The 22,098-nt window shown below is 45.5% G+C and overlaps 1 protein-coding gene across 1 annotated transcript in view; it reads left to right on the forward strand.

Moving 5' to 3' along the window:
• Positions 1 to 220: 220 nt before the first annotated feature.
• The window catches only part of LOC105035614 (uncharacterized), a 40,817-nt gene continuing 18,939 nt past the window's right edge, over positions 221 to 22,098 (forward strand). Inside the window, exons 1-2 of the mRNA XM_073257938.1 lie at positions 221 to 1,103; positions 1,252 to 1,820. Of these exons, the coding sequence (XP_073114039.1) occupies positions 296 to 1,103; positions 1,252 to 1,820 (1,377 nt within the window). The 5' untranslated portion in view covers positions 221 to 295. The remainder of the gene's footprint in view (positions 1,104 to 1,251; positions 1,821 to 22,098) is intronic.

The raw sequence follows: 22,098 nt of genomic DNA on the forward strand, positions 1-22,098 counted from the left end.
GACTTGAGCCCACCTTGCACTTTTATTGAGCCCTATTGTTATTTATACCCAAAACTGACTCAATATTTTCGGGCGAGGTCCAAAACCAACCCGAGGCCAACCTGGCCCAACTGGCCTCTGATCGGCCTGGGCCATCTACGCCCATATTCACGGCCCAATGTTTTCCGATGTTTTCCGGTACCCGTGAAATCGAACCATTTCGAAAAGCAAAGGCAACCAAAACCCCGTCTTCGGCTTCCCCTCCCCCTCTCCCCCTCTCTCTTCTCATCCCTCCCCAAACCCTCCCCGCCAGAAGATGGACTTGGATCCGGAAATCGCCCGTTGGATCCTCGAGTTCGTCCTCATCCAGCCCAATGTCGACGACTTCCTGGCCAACAGTCTTGTACTCGCTCTCCCGATCACGCGGCCTCTCGAGCCCCGCCTCAAGAAGACCATCCTTCTCCGGAGGATCATCTCAGAACTCTCCCGCGACTCCGTCTCCACCCGGACCCTCCACTCCCTCGAGCTTCTCGAGGAGATAGACCGCAATGGAGGCGTCGCCCCTTTGGAGTCCATGAGGGCTGCCTACTTTGAGGTTGCCGTGGAATGCACTGCCCGGTCCCTGCTGAAAAGCGACGAGCACTTTTTCAAGACGGTCGACCAAATCTGGAGCCGCCGTGTGGCCGATCTTGAACGGTCGGAGGCCGCGGGATTAGCGTGCAGCCGCCTGAAGAAATTTAGGAAGGAGATGGTGGAGGCCGCCCTACTAAATCCTGGCATTAGGGCTGACCTGTTGGAGAGGGGTACCGAAAAGATGACGTTTGATTCTGTTATCAGAGCCGAGCTGTTGGAGCGGGACACCAAAAAGGTGGCGTTGGATTGTGTTAGGGCTTATTTGGAGGACGCCATAAACATGATGGGTCCACCTCTTCTTGAAGTCACTGCAAAAGCTGTTCTTTCGGGGCGATTGGTGTTGAAAGAACAGTCTAGAGAACCTTCTGTTAGAACGGGCAAGAAGGAGAAGTGTGCGAAAGATGTATCGATCTCAATAGAGGAAAAGAGTGTGGATGAGCTGGGTCATTCAGAAATTGATGGAGGCACATCATCTCGATCGCATGTGATCAGTGAGTTGCCCTGCAAACTTAGTTAATATTCTCTTATGCCTTTTGAATCTTGCAAAATATCATGATAAAATTTGTGTTAGATTATGTAGCTCTGTTAAGATCTCTGTCTGACTTCTGCTTCACTCGTCTAACTGTACAATGCATATAGTGGAGGAGCTTGATGAGAGTGCAGCAGCTGGAGGACAAAATGTGCCCAACCAACTTGGATGCTTGACTACCAAGTCTGACCGACTGCCATCTCCAGAGGTTAACGGAGTGGTACAGGCTCTTAAATCAAGTTCTGCAGATCTGCACATGATGGTAGAAGACCCTCTTCCAAATGCAAGAACAGCTGCCGCTGAGGTAGTAAATAGCAAGCGTGGAATAATGATGAATCTTGAACAGGAGGAGCGTCAAGACCAGGGTGATCATATGGCACAACGTCTTGTAAGTGAAATGGGTTCTGAGGTTAAATGTGATAAGAGCTGTACTTGTCATACTCAGAAAAACAGGAACAGTGACATTTTTCAGTCAAAACTGAACCATTGTGGTGTGAAAGAAATGAAAGGAAATCATATTAGGGAAGAAGTGAATGCACCTGTTGGCGCTTCTGAGAAAGGGACCGACGTTTCAATTACTGCAGGCATTAGCAGAGGTGTTGAGATGAAGATAGGTTGTAATGTAGTACCAACACAACCTAGTTTGATGGATTGGAATTCAACTGCCCGTACTTATGAGGTGATCTCATAATCCTGTTGTCTTCTATGATTTATATGGTTTCTTTTTCATTATATGATGATAACATAAGAATTCTATTTTTGGTGAAGACTGGCATTTGTTGAAGGGTCGATAGATCTCCTTTTTCCCATTCTAGATCACATATGTGCTCAGTGGCCAAATTTTTTGCTGCTTTGTTTTACTCTTACAATTCATTTTGAGCTTGAAGTTTGCATCTCTGTTCCACACTTCTTTTGACATGACATGGATTTTGTAGTTGGCTTTTCTATTCTATGTTTCACTTGTAACATAAGTTTACATTTTTCTTGTTAAAAGATAAGCATAAGTTCAAATTTTTCTGTATGCTGAGTACAAATTCAATAATACACCAGTCTTGCAAGCTGTCTATAACAGTTGTTTTATTTGATAAACAATAGAGCTGTAAGCTAAGATGTTTCTTGTGGCAAGCTTTTAACTATTACATGTTTGATATCCCAATGAACACCTCAGAACCTTGCTAAAATGATACAATTTCTCTGATGCTAATCATACTATACAACCAATGCAATGCACAAACACTTTGTTGTCTTTTAATTGTGCAAATCAGGTTTGTCTCACCTAATAAGGGGTAGAGTCCCCTCCAGCCCCCCTTCTTTTTTTCGTATTCTGGGGCCTAGAGAAACCCACTAGGAATTTGCATTGCCCCCTTTTTCTTGTATTCTAGGCCCTGAGAAACCCACTGGAGGAGTTTGCACCACCCCCCATCCCTCCAAACTTCGATCGGAGGGTATTTTATACCCAACACCAATCCCCCTACTTCCGAGTTCGGGTTCCGAATGAAGGAAGTACATAGAAATTCTCACGGTCGAAGTTGCTTCCCTCGATTTCCACGCTCGATGGTTGTCAGATATTTTGACGTTCGGCACGCTGGTACTAGAAGCTTTTCGGAAAAGATTTCTTCTTTTTGGAATTCCCGTCGGAACGTGGCTTTAGGTATGGCGCAATAATGACTTTGTCAGCTGCCCGTCGTTTTCAACAGTCTGTCAAGGTGAGTGGGACACGCGACGAGTGCAGGCCGGTCAGAGGAGATCCGCAATCATTATTGCGCCGATCCTGGGGTCTATTTAAACATGTTCTTCTCCTTCAGGGGTCTCTTTTGCCTGAGAGAATCCCTCGGTTCCCCTCCTCTTCCCCGAGAGCTCCAGCTTCCTTTAGCATCCTTCTCGGCCTTAGGCGTCCTCCGGGTCGACTTCCATCGTCCTCGTCGTCTTCCTGCACTCCTGGGGCCGATCTAGGTTGGTTCCGGAACTCCTTGTCATTTTCCTATCCTTTCTTCTTCGTATTTTGTTCGTTTAGCTTCCTTGAGGGCCTGTTTGCTATTTTTCCTGATTTTTTCGGGATTTTGTGGCTTCTATTTGATCCAAAATGTCTTCTGATATCTCCTCTTCTAATAGTTCTAGGAGTTCGTCAGCTCCAATTCCCTAAAGTTCTGGTACCGTAGACGAACCCGTAGGTAAGACCGAACCTTGTTTGGCCTTTGCGCCGGACACCATCCCCGGCTCCTTGACTCTGGATGAACTCTCACTGATAAGGATTCTTCAGTATGGAGTTCCTCCGGAGTACGAGCTGGAGCTTTCCGGGCCAACTGACCGGGCTAGTGCCCCTCCTCCTGGCTGCTTCTGTCTGTACTAGGAGGCCTTCCGTGCCGGACTTCGGCTTCCACTGCCGTCCTTTGTCGTTGCTCTCTTCCGTTTTCTGAATATTTCTCTAGTTTCTGTCGTGCCGAACTCCTTTAGGTTTTTGATAGGGTTTCTTTCTCTTTGTAGTTTAGCTGAAGTTCAGCCGACGCTTTCTTTGTTGGAATTTCTACACCTTCAAGTGTCATTCCTCGACAAAGGACTGGTGGTACTTCTCTCCTCAGTTCGGTAGAAAGGGGTTGCTGAAAGGTGCCCCTTCTTCTATCCACAACTGGAAGGAGAGGTACTTCTATGTCCGATGCCCAACTTTGGAGCTAGGATTATCCCCTTGGGGCTCTCTGAGGGATTCCGTCCGTCGGACTTCTAGCCTGGAAAGGGACGACCTCGAAGCCTCCAAAAAGCTCGAGGCCTATCGAGCCCCCTCCTCTCCGAACTTCTGAAGGAACAACTTTTGTTCAACGTCGGTCTGAGTCCTCTTAACCCTGCCGGTACCATTATTATATATATATATATATTTTCTTTTCTTCCTCTTTCTCTTATTCCATCTCTAAGCCGTGTTGATTTTCTTTTATCGCAGACATGGACGCAAGCGGGGCTCGGAGATTAGCCCAGAGTCTCAAGACCCACAAGAGGAAAGACGCCTCGACTTCGGGGTCGGTGAAGAAAGCCAGGACAGAAGGGACAAGCTCGGCCGCGCCTGCTCTGGTGGCCGTCGCCGTTGAAGTTCCTTCCGACGTCGAACCAGAAGTCCCCCGAGCCCTTTCAAGGAGCCCCCCGACCGAGGATCCCGCTCCAGAGGTTCGTCCCGAGAGGGCACCCGGGGCCGAAGGGAGGAGGAGAAAGAAGACCCTGGTCCGGAGAAGCCGTAGTTGCAAGGTTGCCGTCGAGGGGGCCGGCGGCTCCGAGGAAGACCTGGGGGAAAATCCCTTCAACAACAGGGACTTAATAAAGAGGCTGGTCGAAGGGTGCATTCTGCCCAAGGTCGTCGAGAGGATCGTCCTAGCCGATCCCGAGCTGCGGGTCTAGGACTCTTTGGGATCTTTCCTCGAAGTAGGTTAACTTATCTTTTTCCTCCTTCCTGCTTCTTAATTTATTCTTCAGCCTTTATATTGACTCCCCGACCTTTCTTACAGATTGGGCACCAGCTTGTCGCCAACGTCGAGGCGGTGAAGATTGCCAAGAGAGAGGCAGCTCGTGCAGAGGAAGGTCGCCTGGTTGGGGCCGCCCACCTCGAGGAGAAGATCGCCAAGGCCTTAAGTCTCCGGGAGGCGCTGAAAAAGGAGGGACAAACCTCATCCGATCTGAGGACTGTCTTGGAGGAGGAGAGAGGGAAGGCTGAGGCCGAGGTCTCCGCATTGAAGGCGCAGGTTTCCAAGTTGAAGGCGCAGGTTTCCGAGCTGAAAGCGCGGATCCCGTCCTTGGTCTCGGAGGCAAGGGCCCGAGCAGTGGAGTTCAAAGCCTCCTCCGAGATGGAGGATCTAAAGGTCCAGTTCGGCTAGGACGCTTTCATCAAGGATTTCGAACTCTGCCAAGAGAAGATGGCTGGGAGGTTTTTCGAATTGGATCTCGGCTTCCTGAACGAGGCGTCCGATGATGAAGTCGGACCATCCGAAGCCGCTGCCGGTCCTCCCCCAGTCGGGACCTCGTCGACCACCGCGGCTGCCGCTGACGATCTTCCGGAGATGTCGAGCCCCTCTACTTCTGCCCCAGAGGTCCGGAACCTCTAGCTTTGTATTTTTCCTTTGTGGTGATTTTTCTTCGTTCCCTTGTACTTGAAAATTATTTAATCAGTGAAATCGGATTCTTCTTTACAGAGGGCTCTCTTTTTTTTTTGTATTCTTTCTCTTTTATCTTTTTGTACTAATCTGAGTTGTGGCGCTCTTGTCTCCCAATGACAGTGCCCTGTCGAAGCTCTCCCTCTGCCACAGGGGATTCCTCTGAAGTCGACGATCCGAGACCTCAGAAGGGAAGTTCGTTAGTTAACGAAGAAATCCAAGAAGCTGGAGGACGAACTTCACCGGCTGAGGAAGAGCCATTCGAAAGTCACTGCGGAGGCTGTTCGTCTTCAGGACCTCCACAAAAAGGGGCTTATGGAATTCATCCGGAAGAAGACCGACTTTGTTACGGAGCTCGAGGAACTCCGGAAACGTGCCAGCGACCAATCTTGGGCTCAGGCTTCCAAGATCAGCTCCCTTGAAGTCGAACTGGCGGCCGCACGGGAGAAGATCGGCCAGTTGGAAGGGAGCTCGTCCTGGCTCACAGTCCAAGTCGATCACGATCGAGACTGGTCGCAGAAGCTCTCCGACTTTCAAAAGCAGCTGCAGGACGCTGAGGCGAACTACGACGCCTATCGAGTTGGCTGGAGCGGGCAAGTAGAGGACTATCGAAGGAAGCTCCAGATGGCGACCGAAGTTGCCCACCTTCGGAGGCAGCTATCTGAGAGAGCCCAGCTCGCCTCTGCACAAGGCTCTGACGAGCTCCGCTCCTTGAGGGGGATCATGGCAAAGTTGTCTATGGCCCTTGGACGGGGGGAGGCTGAACTGCAGCGGCTGAAGATTCAGCTGGTCCACGAGCAGCAGGCGGTCAAAGATGCCGAGGCGGAGTCTGAGGTCCTGAGGAAGAGGCTTCGAGAGTCGGAGGGCGAGAGCCGACGGTTCCACCAGATGTATCGGGATATACTGCTGAGAAAGATGGAACTAGAGGAAGAAGTTGAGAACTTATGGCAATCCTTAATAAGGACTGAGACCGAGAGCTCGAAGTCGAAAGAAGTCGGACTTCCTTAGAGCTCCTTTCTTCTCTTTTTTATGTATTCGCTTTTTTTTTCCTCTGGTCGTTTCTCTTTTTGTTTTTGGCCTTCAGGGCTTTGTAATGTGTACTTCACCAATGAAATGAAAATGAAGTTGTCTATTACCTTATCCATTTTGGTGTTGAGTTGTCGATTACCGAACTTCTTTTGTCTTTCGTCCTGTTCGACGTCAACGTTGTTTGAAGATTCTTGGTCGTCGCTGTATTGATTCGCCCTTAGGGACTGGAGAGTTTCGACAAGGGTTTTCTTCTTCGTTAAGACGAGGTCCCTTGGGCCTTTGATGTAGTTCGTTTTTCACTTATCGCTGGTGTAGCTCGTCGTTTTCTCTTTTCATCTCCCTTTTTCTTCTGTATTCGAGTGAGGGTCTTCCCTCTGCTCTTGACGAGGTCGTGAGAGTGTAGAGGGGTCGTTGAGGAGGCTTTCCTCCTTGTCCGGTCTCGATCGACCGAGCCTTTGTTTGTGTCAGGACGAGGTTCTCCTCTTGTTCTCGATGGTCAGTTTCAGCTCATGTTAGGATGAGGTTCTCCTTCTGTTCCTAACAGGATTGTGGGGGCACGCAAGAGCCGCTGCCAGGGTCTCTCCCCCCATCCGGTCTTTACGTAACCGGACCTTCGACTTTGCTCATGTTAGGACGAGGTTCTCCTCCTATTCCTAACAAGGCTGTGGGGGCACATAAGGGCCGTTGCAAGGGCCTCTCCTCCCGTCCGGTCTTTAAGAAACCGGGCCTTCGACTTTGCTCATGTTAGGACGAGGTCCTCGTGTTCCTAACAAGGCTGTGGGGGCACATAAGGGCCGTTGCAAGGGCCTCTCCCCCCATCCGGTCTTTAAGAAACCGGGCCTTCGACTTTGCTCATGTTAGGACGAGGTCCTCCTCCTGTTCTTAACAAGGCTGTGGGGGCACATAAGGGCCGTTGCAAGAGCCTCTCCCTCCGTCCGGTCTTTAAGAAATTGGGCCTTCGACTTTGCTCATGTTAGGATGAGGTCCTCCTCCTGTTCCTAACAAGGCTGTAGGGGCACATAAGGGCCGTTGTAAGGGCCTTTTCTCCCGTCCGGTCTTTAAGGAGCTGGGCGTTCGACTTTGCTCATGTTAGGACGAGGTCCTCCTGTTCCTAACAAGGCTGTGGGGGCACATAAGGGTCGTTGTAAGGCCTCTCCCCCCGTCTGGTCTTTAAGAAATCGGGCCTTCGACTTTGCTCATGTTAGGATGAGGTCCTCCTCTTATTCCTAACATGCTTAATTTCGTTTGTATGAGGGAGTTACTTCCTGTCGTTATAAGCTTATGCCAAAAGAAAAAATACGCGAATACGAAAGAAATTTTTATTTAGGGCAAAGTTGTTAGTAATACATTCGTAGATTTTTCGAACCTTATAGCCACGGAAGGTCTGCTCCCCGTCGGGGTCCTCCTGAGATGGAGTTGATAATCCCAATCGGGGGTCGATCTTCAGGTTGCTTTTCCCTCCTTGGCGGCTCCGGCTGCGGCAGGGCCCTAGGCCGGTCTTCCCTACCTTCAGGTCGACGTCGAATGAATCTGTCAAGCCGACCTCGCCTGATGAGCTCCTCGATTTCGTCTCAGAGCTGAATGCATTCTTCCGTGTCGTGGCTGTGGTCGCGGTGATAGAGGCAGAATTTGTTTGGGTTGCGCTTTTCAGGGTGTGAGCGCATCCTTTCCGGCCTTGGCAGCTGCTCCCTAATCTCCATCAGCATTTGAGTTTTCGATGTGTTGAGAGGGGTGTAACTGTGGAATCTTCCGGAGGGAGAGCTCCGTCGAACTCTGCGGTCCGAGCTTCTCTGCTTACGAGCTCGGAGAGGAGTCCGAACACGCTTGTGTTCGGGAGGAGTTCGAGAACGCGATCGAGCTTCACTCGGCCCTTTTTCAATTGCGGGCTTGCTTGAGTCTCTCGCCTACCGCTCCTTCGCGGTCTCCTCGTCCTTCATCTTGAAGGCTTCTTCTGCTCGGGCATATCCTTCGGCCTGAGCCAGCAAATCAGTAAAGTTTCTGGGATACTTCTTTTTCAGGAAAAATAAAAGATCGTTCTTCTGAAGACCGCCCTTCAGGGCGGCCATCGCGATCGATTGGTCCAAGTTCCGGACCTCCAACACGGCGACGTTGAAACGGTTGACGTAAGCTCGGATGGATTCCCCCTCCCTTTGCTTGATGTTGATGAGGGACTCCGAGCCTCTCCAGGGACGTCGGCTGCTAACAAAATGAGTCGCAAACTGGTGGCTCATCTGGTCAAAGGAGAAGATGGTACCCGGTCTCAATGCTGAGTACCAGTTCCTTGCTGCTCCCTTCAGAGTGGATGGAAAAGCTCGGCACAGGATGGCGTCTGGCGCGCCATAGAGCAGCATCATTGTCCGAAAGGTCTTCAGGTGGTCAACCGAATCCGAGGTCCCGTCGTAGCTTTCGAATTGGGGGAGCTTGAAGTTTGGCGGGATCGGTTCCGGCATGATCATTTGAGAGAAAGGAGGGTCAGTGCAGATGTCCTCACCATAAGTAGGGGGAGCATAGCGGAGCTCTTCGATCCGTCGGTTCATCTCTTGGAGCCTTCGATCCAGGAGGTCCTCTCGACTGCGAGTCTCGAGGGTCTTCTGGTAGAGTGGAGGTAGGGATCCTCCGGGAGTGGAATCGTGATCAGATCGGGGGCTCTCCACCCTCGAATTCTCCTTGTCGGGGAAGACAGGACGACTGGCCCAAGTGGCCCGCCCCACTATCGGATCTTGGAGCTCCGGCGACGTTCTTTCCAACCGCACTGACACCTGCGGCTGTTGCTGCTGTTGCTGCATGGCCTGCACTATTTCAGTGAGGCCTTTGACCTGCTGAACCAGCAGGTCGAACTGCTCCATACTGACTGCCGTTGCTGGAGGAGGAGCTTGGAAAACTGGAGGCGAGGTCGGAGCCTGAGATCTGGCCGCGGAGGCCGTGGATCGTCTGGTGGATGCCTTTCGAGGAGGCATCAGGTGGAGATCTAATAGGAGAAGGAGAGGAGGTCGTCGGAGGAGATGACTGGAGGCAGTCCCGTTGAGCACTCCTTCAAGAACAAGGGTACTGCGAAGACACGCCGCCCTTCTTCTAGCGTCAATTCTGTTGGTGCAGAATTTCGTCGAAGCCGGAGTTGCTGGAGTCGAGATGACCGCGGCCGCCGTCGGAATCCGCAAGGGAAGTCTAAACCGGAGTTGGGGTTGCTCCGGCAAGATCCTCCGACGCTCAAGTCAGTACTCTGCTTCAACAGAAATGGAGTGCTCGAGTGAGAATTTTAGCAGAGTTTTGAGATAGAGTTTTTGAGCTTAGAGAAGAACGTAGCTGGGGTCCCTTTTTATAGACGGAGTGCGTAACTAATTGACAGCGACGTCTGCAACCGCCTGGTAGTGGGCTGTTCAGAGCCGTCCGGAGTTTGTTACGGAGAGTAGTGGCGTCAGGGGTTGTTCAGAGGCACGTGGAGTTTGTTATGGAGAGTAGAGTGGTGTCCGTTGTCGCGACTTGTCAGAGAGTAGTGGAGCCACACGGAATCCGTTGCAGAGAGTGGAGCAGGGTAGTGGCCATTGTCGTGATTTGCCAGAGAGTTCGGATCTGTCGGCTGGAGCTCGACTGGGACATCTGATGGAGCAGGATGGCTCTCTATCCCGTCAATCTGGGAGAAGCTCGGATGTCTCCGAGGTCGCTAACGAGTCTACTGTTGTCGGATACCTTAGGTGCTGATACTACAGGTGGGAGTCATCTGCTGTAGAAGTTCGGATGGAGACTTTCCGTTGGTGAAGCACGGTAGAAATCTGATCATTAAAGAAATCCGTCTGGGATTCACCTGATGTGGAAGCTCGTCTGAAGATGATCTGCAGGAGTTCGGTTTCATGAAGGATCTGGCGGAGGGTCGGCCGGCGATGGACTTCGGATGGCGCTGGGAAGGTTCGGCAGACGTCGGAGGTGATCGGTCGTTGTAAGAATCCAGTTGCCGGAGTCCGTCCGTTGTAGAAGCTCGTCCGATATCCATTCGCTACAGAAGTTCGGTCGAGGTCTGGTTCTTGCAGAAGGCTGAAAGGAGATCGCTTATTGTAGAAGCTCGATCGAAGATCGGTTGTCGTGGGAGCTAGTAGCGATCTGGCCGGTGGGTCCTGTCCCGCTGTAGAAGCTCGTCTGGGATCCGGCTACGAAGAAGCTCGGCTGAAGTCTACCTCCCGCTATAGGAGTTCGGAGTAGATCGCTCGCTGTAGGAGTTCGGAGTAGACCGTTCGCAGTAGAAGTTCGGAGTAGACCGCCCGCTGTAGGAGTTCGAAGTAGATCATCCGCTGTAGGAGTTCGGAAAATGGTTGGTCACTGTAGAAGGTCGGCTGACAGTGAGGCCTAGAGAGCCTTTGGAACGGCATGGTAGATGGATGGAGAAGCTCATTGTCAGAGAAGTCTGGAAGCTTGGATGGTCGGGGGGGGGTTCAGAGAGACGCCACACAGGGTCGGAAGCCGGAGAAGTCCTGGAGGGGTCGGTTTTTTACAAATTTCGGCTGGAGGGTATTTTATACCCAACACATGGTTTTCGGAACCGTTTCGAATTGGCCAGTTTAGGACGTACCAAACCGTACCGACGGAGAACCGGAATGGTTTCAACGGAGAAAACGGCACACGCCGGTGTCGGAGAAGAAAGAGAGGGAAAAAGAGGCAGAGAGGAGGAGAGGGAGAGAGAGGAGGACACCGTCGGAAGTCGGCGGTGGCGGAAGCTACTACGGCTCGGTTCGTCCGATGGAGCTGCCGCAACGAGCGAGAAATAGAAAGAGAGCGGAGAGACCACTGGAGATGGGAGGACGGGACGGCGGAGAGGCCGTTGGAGGTCTCTGGGTGGCTGCCATGGCCACCAGACAGTGGAAGCGGCGCAGGCGGCATCGCCATCGTGGAATAGGGGCTGTCGCCCCTATTCATGCGTCGGCTTTTTTTTTTAAAAATGGAGATGAACAGTGAAGCCAGCAAACCATTTGCTGGCTTCACTGTTTAAGAGGTTTTTAAAAAAAATTAAAATCAGTAAAGTCGGCAATCGGATTGCCAGCTTTATTTTTTTGAATTTTTTTAAAAAAAGCAAAAACAGTGAAGCCGGCAAATGGTTGCCGGCTTTATTTAAGTTTTACTTCAAAAATATCCATGAAACAGGGGCGTCGCCCCTGTTTCACGCCTGTGGCACCGCATGCGTGGACTGTGCCGTCCAGCGGCCCCTTCGACTCCTTTCCCTCTCCTTTTCTTTCTTCCTCCCTCTTTCTCTATTTCTCTCTCTTTCTCTCTTTTCTTCTCTCGGTTAGCTTTCTTTGCCTTTGTCGGTTCGCGTTGGTGCGGTATGGTACGGGGCCGTACCATACCGTGCCGCCTGCTGGCCAAAATGGCCACCGATACCAGTATTGCAAACCTGGGTACCAAATGCTGGTATGATATAAGATTGCATACTAGTGTGGTATTAGTATAGTATGGTATTGAACGGTACGACAAACCTTGATACGATCCAACTTGATTATACTAATTTGCATATTACATCATGGGTGTGTCCATTTTTCATGTTTATGTGACTTATAAACAAGAAGTCTCTAGCAGGCAATTTAGCAAGTCTATTATTGAAGTTCACAGTGTTAAAAACAAGATGCCGATTTTTGTATTTTTATAGCTATATGTTAAGGTCTTTTCCCCATTTTCTAATAAATTCTACCTGAATGATTAAAAATTGATAGATAATATACAAATTTCTTGAATAACCAAACAAATTATTTGTTTCATTAGACATGCTATATATGGCTCCATATTTATGAAAATTAGATGTTTTGTATGTATAGCTTTCTATTCACCATTCATTTACTTTGTAGTTGATCATATCTCAAATACTAGCCCTCTCTACGATTTATGACTCAATCCTGATCTTAACAACAATGTCCATTACTCATAACTTCTTCCCTGCAGTTACTTCTTGGCTTGTTTGACCCTTTCTTAATGGAATGATGTAACTTGGGTCATATTTATGGAGCATATTATGGAACAATCTGATTCACCTTGTAAAGAATCACATATCTATTGTGTACTTTCCAGTATCAATTTCTTCCTAACAAACAAGTAGAGATTTGTATGATCAATTGTAACTTCTTCATGCCAATTGATCATCTCTTTTGCACCATTCCTTCGCTTTCTTCCTCTCCACCTTGTTTATTCATTGGGTATCATAAGTCAATCTTCTTCCTTGATCTTCATAACTAATATTTATTTAGAATGAGAGTAGAAGTCACCGTTACTTAGAAATATTAGTGATGAGAAAACTTAAGAGAAATGATGATTTCACTGGTTGACAAATTTAAGAGTTCTTTAGGCATTTCGGCTGAATTTGATATTTGGCATTTTTCTAAGAGCCCAATTAATCTTATCATCTAATGCTTTAGTCATCATGCCAACCAGAAACAATATAATACAAAAATACTTGTGGTAAGTTGGATTTTTTTATTTTGGTGACGGCTAGCTTTTTCCATTCTATATCAAAGCTGGTTCAGATGCCTTTGTTTCAAACTTTTGGTTTTGTAAGTCATTATTTAATAGTAGATGATGGATGGTAATGGAGCTCTTTGGATAGTTAATACAATAGAAGAGATTTATGAATGGCAGTCTGCTAGATAAATTGTTAGACTTTGTGATACTTTTCTCAATTGAAGATTTGTGTTAGTAATTCCTTTTGGAAGAATTCTTAAGAAACAGTAAGGTATCTAGTTAGTGTTTTGTGGGGCCCTGCTTGAATTTTCTACACAAATTGTCCCTATGATAGGGCATGTGGGAGGGATGGCTTGATGAGAGGACATTATCCGCATCTCCTTCTAGGTCTCATATCTCACTTCCTAATGTCCCCTAATTAATTACTTGATGAATCTAGGAAAGAGAAAAGCTGTCCTATTGAAACAGCCCTTTGAACTTGTTATTCCAAATTTTTGAGATCTAATCACCTTTTAGTTGAATTCAGCATTTGGAAGATTGGGGATTGGTGGTTTAATGGGTTCTCTTGATCCCACAAAATTTGGTCCTTTGTAGCTACTTCTCCACACTTGTTTCACCCGCATGAGTTTATTAGCCGGATAAACAAGATGCCTATTCATATAGGCTTACAAACTTAGCTCTTCTCAATGATGGAGGATCATGAAGCATGAAAATGGATATAGGATGTGCATACGACATGATACAGAACCTCATATAGGAAAGAAGCAGGATCTGATACAACTAGGATACGCCAATTAATATGTATATCAAGGTTCTTAGTATTGGAATTGGCACCTATGTTGGTAGGCTGGCGGTATGGTATGGTACGATGCTGTGCCGTTTTGGAGTGTCCTAACGATGGGAAACTAGAGAGGGAGGGGGAGAGAGAGGAGAGAGAGGAAAAGAGAGGGAGGGAGGGATATGGAGGGGGCAAGAGAGATGCTGGTTGAGGGAGAAAGAGGGGGCTTGGATGCCCTTCTCTCCTTCCCTTGTCGTAGGTCCTGTTGGGCAAAGCCCTTGTTTTGAACAAAATAAGAGCTTGGTTAAAAGAAAGGGAGGGAGAGAGAGATGCCGAGAGAGAGAGAGAGAGAGAGCAGGGGTGGCTTGGAATTAGGGGTGGCAATACTTAACCATTTAACCTTTTAACTCATTTCAATCCATTATTAATTGAGCTATATTTCTTGTTTAATAAAATGGTCAAGTTTAGATCTATATTTTTGACCGTTTAACAATTAGGTCGGGTCTAGGTTGATAGATTTTTGATCTATCATGTAACTGACTGGATCCGTATATTGTTCAAACCGACCCAATTGCCACCCTACTTGGAAGTCCTCTCATCTGCTCATTTGCAGTGCCCTCTAGGTGGAGCCCCTCTTTCAAATGAAATAGGTGCTCGATCCCAAATTTTTTAATTTTTTTTTCTGTTCTTTAAGTGAAGCCGGCAAAGAGTGTGCCTCTTTCCTAACTTCACTATGCCGACTTCACTTGAAGAATAGAAAAAAAAATCAAAAATTTGGGGTGGAGCCTCTATTTCATTCGAAATAGGGTCTTTGCCCAATGAGCCTTGCGGACGAGCAGAGGAGTGTAGGGCTTCCGAGCCCCCTCGTTCCCTCTCTCGACATCTCTCTCCCTCCTCCCTCTCCCTCTCTCTCTTCCTCCATCTATCTCTCTTTTCCTGTTTTTTTCTCCTTCTCCCCTTCCCTTGCTGGCTTGGTATGCCCCGAATCAGGCAATTTGTGGTGGTACAATGGTCCATGATGCATATATATGTATGTATTTATATTTTTATACATGCGTATGTACATACATACATAAGTATATATATATGTATGTATGTGTATAAAAAGGTATATATAGAAGTGTATATATATAGACAGAATTATGTATATAATGTAGGCTAAGAGATGTATCTGTAGGAATGAGTGATCTGACATTTGCGGAAGGAATGACAAGTGTAAAGGTAAACCCAAATCATATGAGATGTAGTAGTAAAGGACTTGATATTTTAACATCTTTTAGAAACGATGACCAAAAATCGAGCAAAATGAAAGAGAAGCATTCATATAGCCGACTCCAACTAGTTTGGTTGTTGAGTTGATTTGGAGCAAGGATCGCCGATCTGACTCAAACTAGGTGGTTTAGCCCGTTCCAATTGAATCGACACCATGTTAGGATGGTTCGGCAAAGCAGGTTGATTTGGGTTATAAAACAACACCCCCCTATTCAAACCATCAAGTGTTCGAGAGTCAATGATGGTTCTCTCACACATTCTCTCTCTCTTTGCAGGATGCTCTCTCTCTCTTTCTCTCTCCATTGGATGCTTGTTCTCTCTTTCTCTCTTTGTTGGATGCTCACTTTAGGTAAGCCTTGCCCCCTCTCTCCCCCTCACTCTCTCGTCGCTGGATGCTCACTTGCTCTGTCTCCTTCCTAGATGCTCACTCGCTCTCTCTCTCTCTTTCTCTCTCTCTCTTTCTCGCTCTTTCTCTACCATGTGCTCGCTCAAGATAAGTCTCCCCCTTCTCTCCCCCCACCCTCTCTCTCTTTGTCTCGCTCTACCCCCTACTGAGTGCTTGCTCATGCTCTGCCAAACACTCACTAGAGGTAAGCCTTTCCCCTCTTTTTCTCTGTCCTTCTCCCTCCCTCCCTCTTCTCTCTCCATCCCTCTCTATCTCCCTATTCCTCATGGTTCGGTATGGTACATACCAATTAAGTACCAAAGCAATTTTTTGCTAGTACGAGCTCTTGGTACTAGTTTGACAGGCTTTGTATTGTAGTTTTATGTGTGCAAGAAAGTATCCCTAAAGCATGGTAGGCTATCAAAATCTAATCCATATTGCATAATAATGTTACAAGCTCATCATGTAGTCATCCTTCCAATCCTTATTCCATTTCATACTTCATATTTACATATTAACATCATAGACTACAAAATTCAGTATTCATCATTTAAAGTTTAATTTTAAAAGAATGAAAATGCCTCCTGCTCATTTGTGGACTTTTCAGGAAGTATCTCAAACATATCTGAGAAGTATCTAGGTTTTTTTGGAATTTTGAAAATGGGATTCTTTGCAAAAGTATTAGGCACATATTCGAGAAGTGTCTGACAAGTATCAGTATCCCAATATGTATCCAGTGTGGACAAGGCAAGTGATTTGATATCCGTGCTTTATAGATGATGGATTATAAGCAATCTTGGATATTGGTAAAGCATCAGAAAATGTTATGATTTGGATGTTGTGAAGATCTTGCTTGAATTATTAAATTTGAGAGGGCATCCATGGTTCGTTTTTCATTTCAGTGAAGATAGGTGGCGATTCCATTGCATATGTTATTCTATGAATTGAAGGAAGTGGCTTGCTTTGAAAATTATGGTGCATGGAAAATAGAATATGGAAAGAGGTGTTAGGGGGTTCTAGTGGTGGTTTTCTATCGAGGAATTCAACATAGAAAGTGAAGACTCCATTTCCTATGGGTTCCTCTAAAGTGGCATCTGATCTTTTGAGATGGGTAATGGTAGGGTTGAATTTTGTTATAGGAATTATTTAAAAGATTTCTCAAGGTTTTAAATTGTTGATAGCGAAGTTCATAATGCTGCTTGGTAATGTTTTCGTAGGTTACCTAGGAAAGCAAATTAGGTGCCAGCTCTTTGTTACTTAATTGATCTCCTCTAGCATTTTATCTTTTCTTCTGTTCAGCCTCCTAGTTTGTCAAGGGTCTGTTGAGGATGTCAGTTCAAAATATCCTTGAAATTTTTTGTTATAAGGTTGCTGTTGCTGGTTACAAATTAGTTAATGTTGGGAGGGGAAGAATCCTTCTAATTGGAGAATCTACACGTGAGGTTGCCAAAAAATTGGGATAAGAAAAACCACCTTTCTAGTGGAATCAGGTATTCCTTTTTTCTCCGATTGTGGGCTATATGGACGCTTTGAGGTGATTTTTATTCCCTGAAGTTCCCTCGTTGCTTGCCTTCCCCTCTCTTCCGGCTGAAGTTGTGTTTACCAATCGCCACGTATGGGACATACCATACCATATTAGCACCATACCGGTATGCCATACTGGTACACCATACCATATCGATACTTTTGTACTGTATCATACCATGTATCGACACTATAATATGATGGTATTAGTATGGGGTCTGGTATTGAGATGGTGAACATTGAGCTGAAGTATTAGTTTATTCAATGATGCTTTATGCTTGCATCTAAACAGGCCTTAAGTAGTATTTTTTTTTTCTGGTACAGCAAGATTCATGTAGTGACTTTAGTAACTCAAAAGGCATAGGCAGCCTCCCTCCATCAACTAGCAAGCTACTTGGGTTTATACATATGTGGACTCTATGCTCCCTCCATAAAATAGCAAGCTACTTGGGATTTGTACATATGTGGACCCTACATAATAGTTTAGGGAGAGGACCCCTGAATCATAAGGAGGATGGTAATTGTCATGGAGGAAACATTGTAGGCTTGTAAAGTGGATGAAACACTAAGGTTGTCTAGAATATTATTTTTTTATTGGTTTAACAATGTTAAATCATCTCTCCTTGATTCTTTGAAATTGGAGGAATTCTTTAGGAAGGGGAGACAATCTTATAGATGGCAGATCGAGTTGTATAATAATATAGAATGTAATGTATCACTTAGTAAGTTTGGTAGATTGGGTATGAAAGTTTTGGGTATCTTCATAAGTATATCCCTTCCACTAAGCTCGAGGTAGTCAAAGGCAAAAAGGCATCCTTAAGGCGCTTGGGAGGTCTGGTGCTTGGGGGGTCTAGCGCTTTGAGGCTAGAGGCATTAGAAAAGCACTCGTCCGAGTGAAGTAAGGTGCTAAAATTGGAGAAAAAAATTAAAAATATGATATATAGATAAATAACAACTAGAGATAACTATTGTAACATGAATTATCATATAATTAATAATTTAAGCATAAAACATATATAAAATAGTAAAATGCTCAACTAGTTCAAGATAAAGTATATGATAACAAGCCATAAGCAGCTCTAAATTCATGAATGAAATAGAAAACATAACAATCTTAAAGTTCATTAATGGAGTCTCATAAATAAAACAGAAAACATAAACAGTCCTAAAATGGAATCATATAAATGAAACAAAAAAGATAGCTCTAAAGCCTAAAGTTTTGTTGGATTTTGATGTCTCGAGTTCGATCCACAGCAGAGAAGTCCAAGATGGAGAAGCCCACGGTGCAGGCTCACAGGCACGTAGCCCGCAGCGTGCGGCTTAGCCAAGATGCGCGGAACACCATGCGGTCTACCGCTCGATCCAAGAAAGGGGGCATGCGGTCTAGCGTGGTTACACGCGGTCCACCGCATGACACGGTCTTTGTTGCGGTCCACTTATGGATGTATGCGATCGGGCGGCCATTGGTGTGTGCGGGTGCGATCGGACGGCCATGGGCGCATGCAGGGGTGATCAGATGGCTAGAAAGGTTTGGAGTCCTAACAGGAGTCATTTTTAGGTGTTTTTAAAGGTTCTGACAGCCTGTGGGTGAGGTGTAGCGGCAGAGGATCTTCTTGAGAGTTTTTGAGAGAGGGTTTTGAGAGTTGAGAGCTTTTTATTGAGAGAGAAATTGATGTATGGGGTTGAGAGGGTGTGATCTCTTCTTGTATTTATTTTCTCTCATAGTGAAGCTTGCATGCCCTGTGGAAGTAAGTCTTGGGTTGATCTACATTATTTTGATTGTCTTTTGTGCATCTCTTTTCTTCTTTCCTCTTATGGTATCTACACTAGCATTTGTGATCTTGGGCGGGGATATATTGTGCACTCACGAGGGATCCTTCCAACAAGTGGTATCTGAGTGCGTGGTTGTCCAGATTATGGCGGTGTTGATCGAGATTGAAGAAAGAGAAGACAGGCTCCATTAAGGTAGAGATCAATCGATATGATGGAAAGAGCAATTTCTCCTTATGGCAAGCGAGGGTGAAGGATGTGCTCATCCAATAAGGGTTGATTGATGCTCTTTTGTGGGAGAAGCTGACTATCATGGAAGAGAAGAGTTGGAAGCGGCTTCAGATGCAGGTGGTGAGTATGATCTGCTTGTACTTGACACGGATGATGTGGTGATCTATATGCTTATTGAGACTTCTTCGACAGCGATGTGGATGAAGCTGGAGATGTACATGGCGAAATCACTCTCCGATCTCTCGTTCTCTGAAAGTAGTTCTACCAGTTATGAATGAGCGAGGGGTAGAGCGTGCAGGAGCATCTCAACAACTTTCAGAAAATTTTCATTGATCTTCTCAGCGTTGGTGAGAAGGTTGAGGAAAAAATCAGGGTGTTGGTCTTGCTTTCGTCGTTTTTTTTTTCATTTGAGTCTTTGATCACTGCTCTTCTTATGGGGAAGAGCACCATCAAGATGGATGAGATCACTTCTGTACTTCTTCAAAGCGAGATTCTCAAGTGGGAGAATCGAGCTTTGAGTTTAAGCGGTGACTCGGTTTTGGTGGTGACTGGAGGTGATGGTGGCAGAAGATGAAGCGGTAGAGGATCGTAAGCGGTCGAGAGACTTCAGCAAGATCAGATGCCACCGGTGTGATGAGTCGGGGCATCGAGTTAGAGACTGTCCACAGCTCAGAGATCGAACGAAGACTACTGCAGCAGTGGTGGTCCATGGTAGCGACACTGATGAGATTGATGATGTGCTTATAATCTCAGATGAGGTATCTACTTTCCCTCAGTGGATTTTTGAATGGGCATGTTCGCATCATATTTGTTGCATAAAGTTGTTTGACTCTTTAGAGAGTAATGAGGGTCCTGTTCATTTACCGGATGGATCGAGTTATGCGATCAAGGGTATTAGGATAGCTTGCAGATACATGGAGCAGTAAGAAAGTTGGATGAGGTTCGATACATATCCAACTTTAAGAATAATCTGATTTCATTGAGCAGATTGGATTCAAGTAGCTACAGATGGAGAGCTGATGATAGAATCCTGAAGGTTATGCATGGCAGTAGAATTGTTACAAGGGAAAGAAGTGTGGAGGACACTATCTTTTGACGGAAGCTCAGTGCGAAGTGGAGCTTCCGATGTCAATAAGAGTTTAGCATGAGGTGGAGCTCCAGGTATAGTGGATTGGGCACGAGATGCGAGATTCGAAAGAATGACAAACGATGTCGTAGGGTGAAGTTCCTATTGCCACAGGAGGCTATCCCGAGTAGGTCTCAGGTCAGGCAGGTTACAGCATATGATGGAGATGGGATCGAGTGGCCTGATTCGACTCTCATGTTTGTCCATCCATGAGCAGTCGGACATTTGCCTCAAAGCATGGAGGCGAGATCATCCAGAAGCTCTCAAAGTTATATGGAGGTCGAATATCGAGTCGAGATGGAGATTGTTGGGTTTTGACGTCTTGAATTCGATCCACAACAGAGAAGCCCACAGCAAAGAAGTTCAAGATGGAAAAACCCATGACGCAGGCCCACAGGCGCGTGGGCCCGCAGGCATGCGGCCTGCAAGCGCGCATGGTCCGTAGGCGTGCAGGGGGCCCGCAGTGCGTGGCCCAGCCTATATGCACGGACCACCGTGCGGTCCAGGAGAGGGGGTGAGTGGTCCATGCATGGTTTCACACGGTCCATCGTGCGATGCGCGGTCTTTATCACAATGCATGCACAGATGTGCACGATCGGGTGGCCATAGGTGCGTGCAGGAACGATCAGACGGCCACAAGCGTGTGTAGGGATGATCAGGCGGTTAGAAGGGTTTGGAGTCCTAATAGGAGTCATTTTTAGTCTTTTTTAAAGGGCCTGATGGCCTGTGGGCGAGGTGCAGCGGCTTGTAGCAACAGAGGGTCTTCTTAAGAGTTTTTAAGAGAGGGTTTTGAGAGTTGAGAGCTTTTTGTTGAGAGAAAAATTGATATATAGGTTGAGAGGTGGTGATCTCGTCTCTTATAGTGAAGCTTGCATGGTCCATGGAGATAAGCCTTGGGCTGATCACGTTACTTTGATTGTCTTTTGTGCATCTCCTTTTTTCCTTTTGTGGTATCTACACCAACGTTTACGATCTTGGACGGAGATCCGTATTCTGCACTCATGAGGGATCCTTCCAACAAGTTCATTACTAAAATCATCAGATTTAGTTCCATTTTCATAGTTATCACTTTTATCTTTTCCATACTAATTGACCACTTTACCCCTATTTGTAATAGAGTTGAGGAGTTAAATGGGTGGCTTTTAGGTTTTTTTATACTTTTTAGCCATTAAAAAAAATAATCGTAGAGTTCACTGAGGCGCTAAAGGCACTACAACAAAAAATGATATTTGTAATGCAAAAAAAAAGCATCGCAAATACTAAATTTTCATCGTAAATAATTATTTGCGATGGTAATTTCGTCGCTAATAATTAGTCGCTAAAAATGGGATCGCAGATAATATTTTGCGACGGAATAAAAATTTTCATTGTTAATAATATTTTTTACGATAAAAAATTTTCATCAAATTTTTTTTTGTTTTTTAAATTATTTGTGATGGAAAAATTTCATCGCAAATAAATGATTTTACGATGAAAATTTTCATCGCCAATAATTTAATAAACAAATATACTATTTTTTAAAAAATAAAATAAATTATTTGTGATGGAAATTTTCATTGTAAATAATCGTATTTAAGATGAAATTTTGTTTCTATCGCAAAAAAAATATTTGCAACGAAAATATTTGATCATAAATAATTTTAAAAAGAATTTTTAAATTTAAAAAAAATAAATTATTTGCGATGGAAATCTTCCGTCGCAAATAAGCTTATTTGCGATGGATATTTTGTCGCAAATAATTTCATTGCTAATTAAAATATAATATTTTTTTTAAAAAAATTATAAATATATATTTTTTAATTTATATTTTACTATTTTATATTTATAATTTATAAAATTAAAATAAAAAATTCACATAATAAACCCACAAATAAATTTGATCATTTCATTATATTAAAATATAATTACAGAAAAATAAATTTAATAATTTATAAGATGTCCAAAATAAAAATAAAAAAAATAAAAATAAGCCGCTGGTGGTCAAGCATCAACATTCGAAGAAGGGGAACGGGTGGAGTATGATGGATTGATCTGCTGCTGCCTCATCAGTTCCATCCGTTCCATTTGCATTTGAAACAACTGGTACAAATTGACTCCTCAAGGGTAGGTTGGGATCTAATCTCTATTATACGATCTTAAAAATTAAAGTTATAGCTGTTCTAAGTTTGTACTGAAAATCAAAATGCCAATAAAAAAAATAGTTAGAAAAACTTATATAAAGCTTCTGGCTCCTCGCCGTCCACTCTCCTAAGCGTCACTGGTGGATCCGCTGGTAGA

Source organism: Elaeis guineensis, chromosome 5, assembly GCF_000442705.2.
Source record: "Elaeis guineensis isolate ETL-2024a chromosome 5, EG11, whole genome shotgun sequence".
Lineage (NCBI taxonomy): Eukaryota > Viridiplantae > Streptophyta > Magnoliopsida > Arecales > Arecaceae > Elaeis > Elaeis guineensis.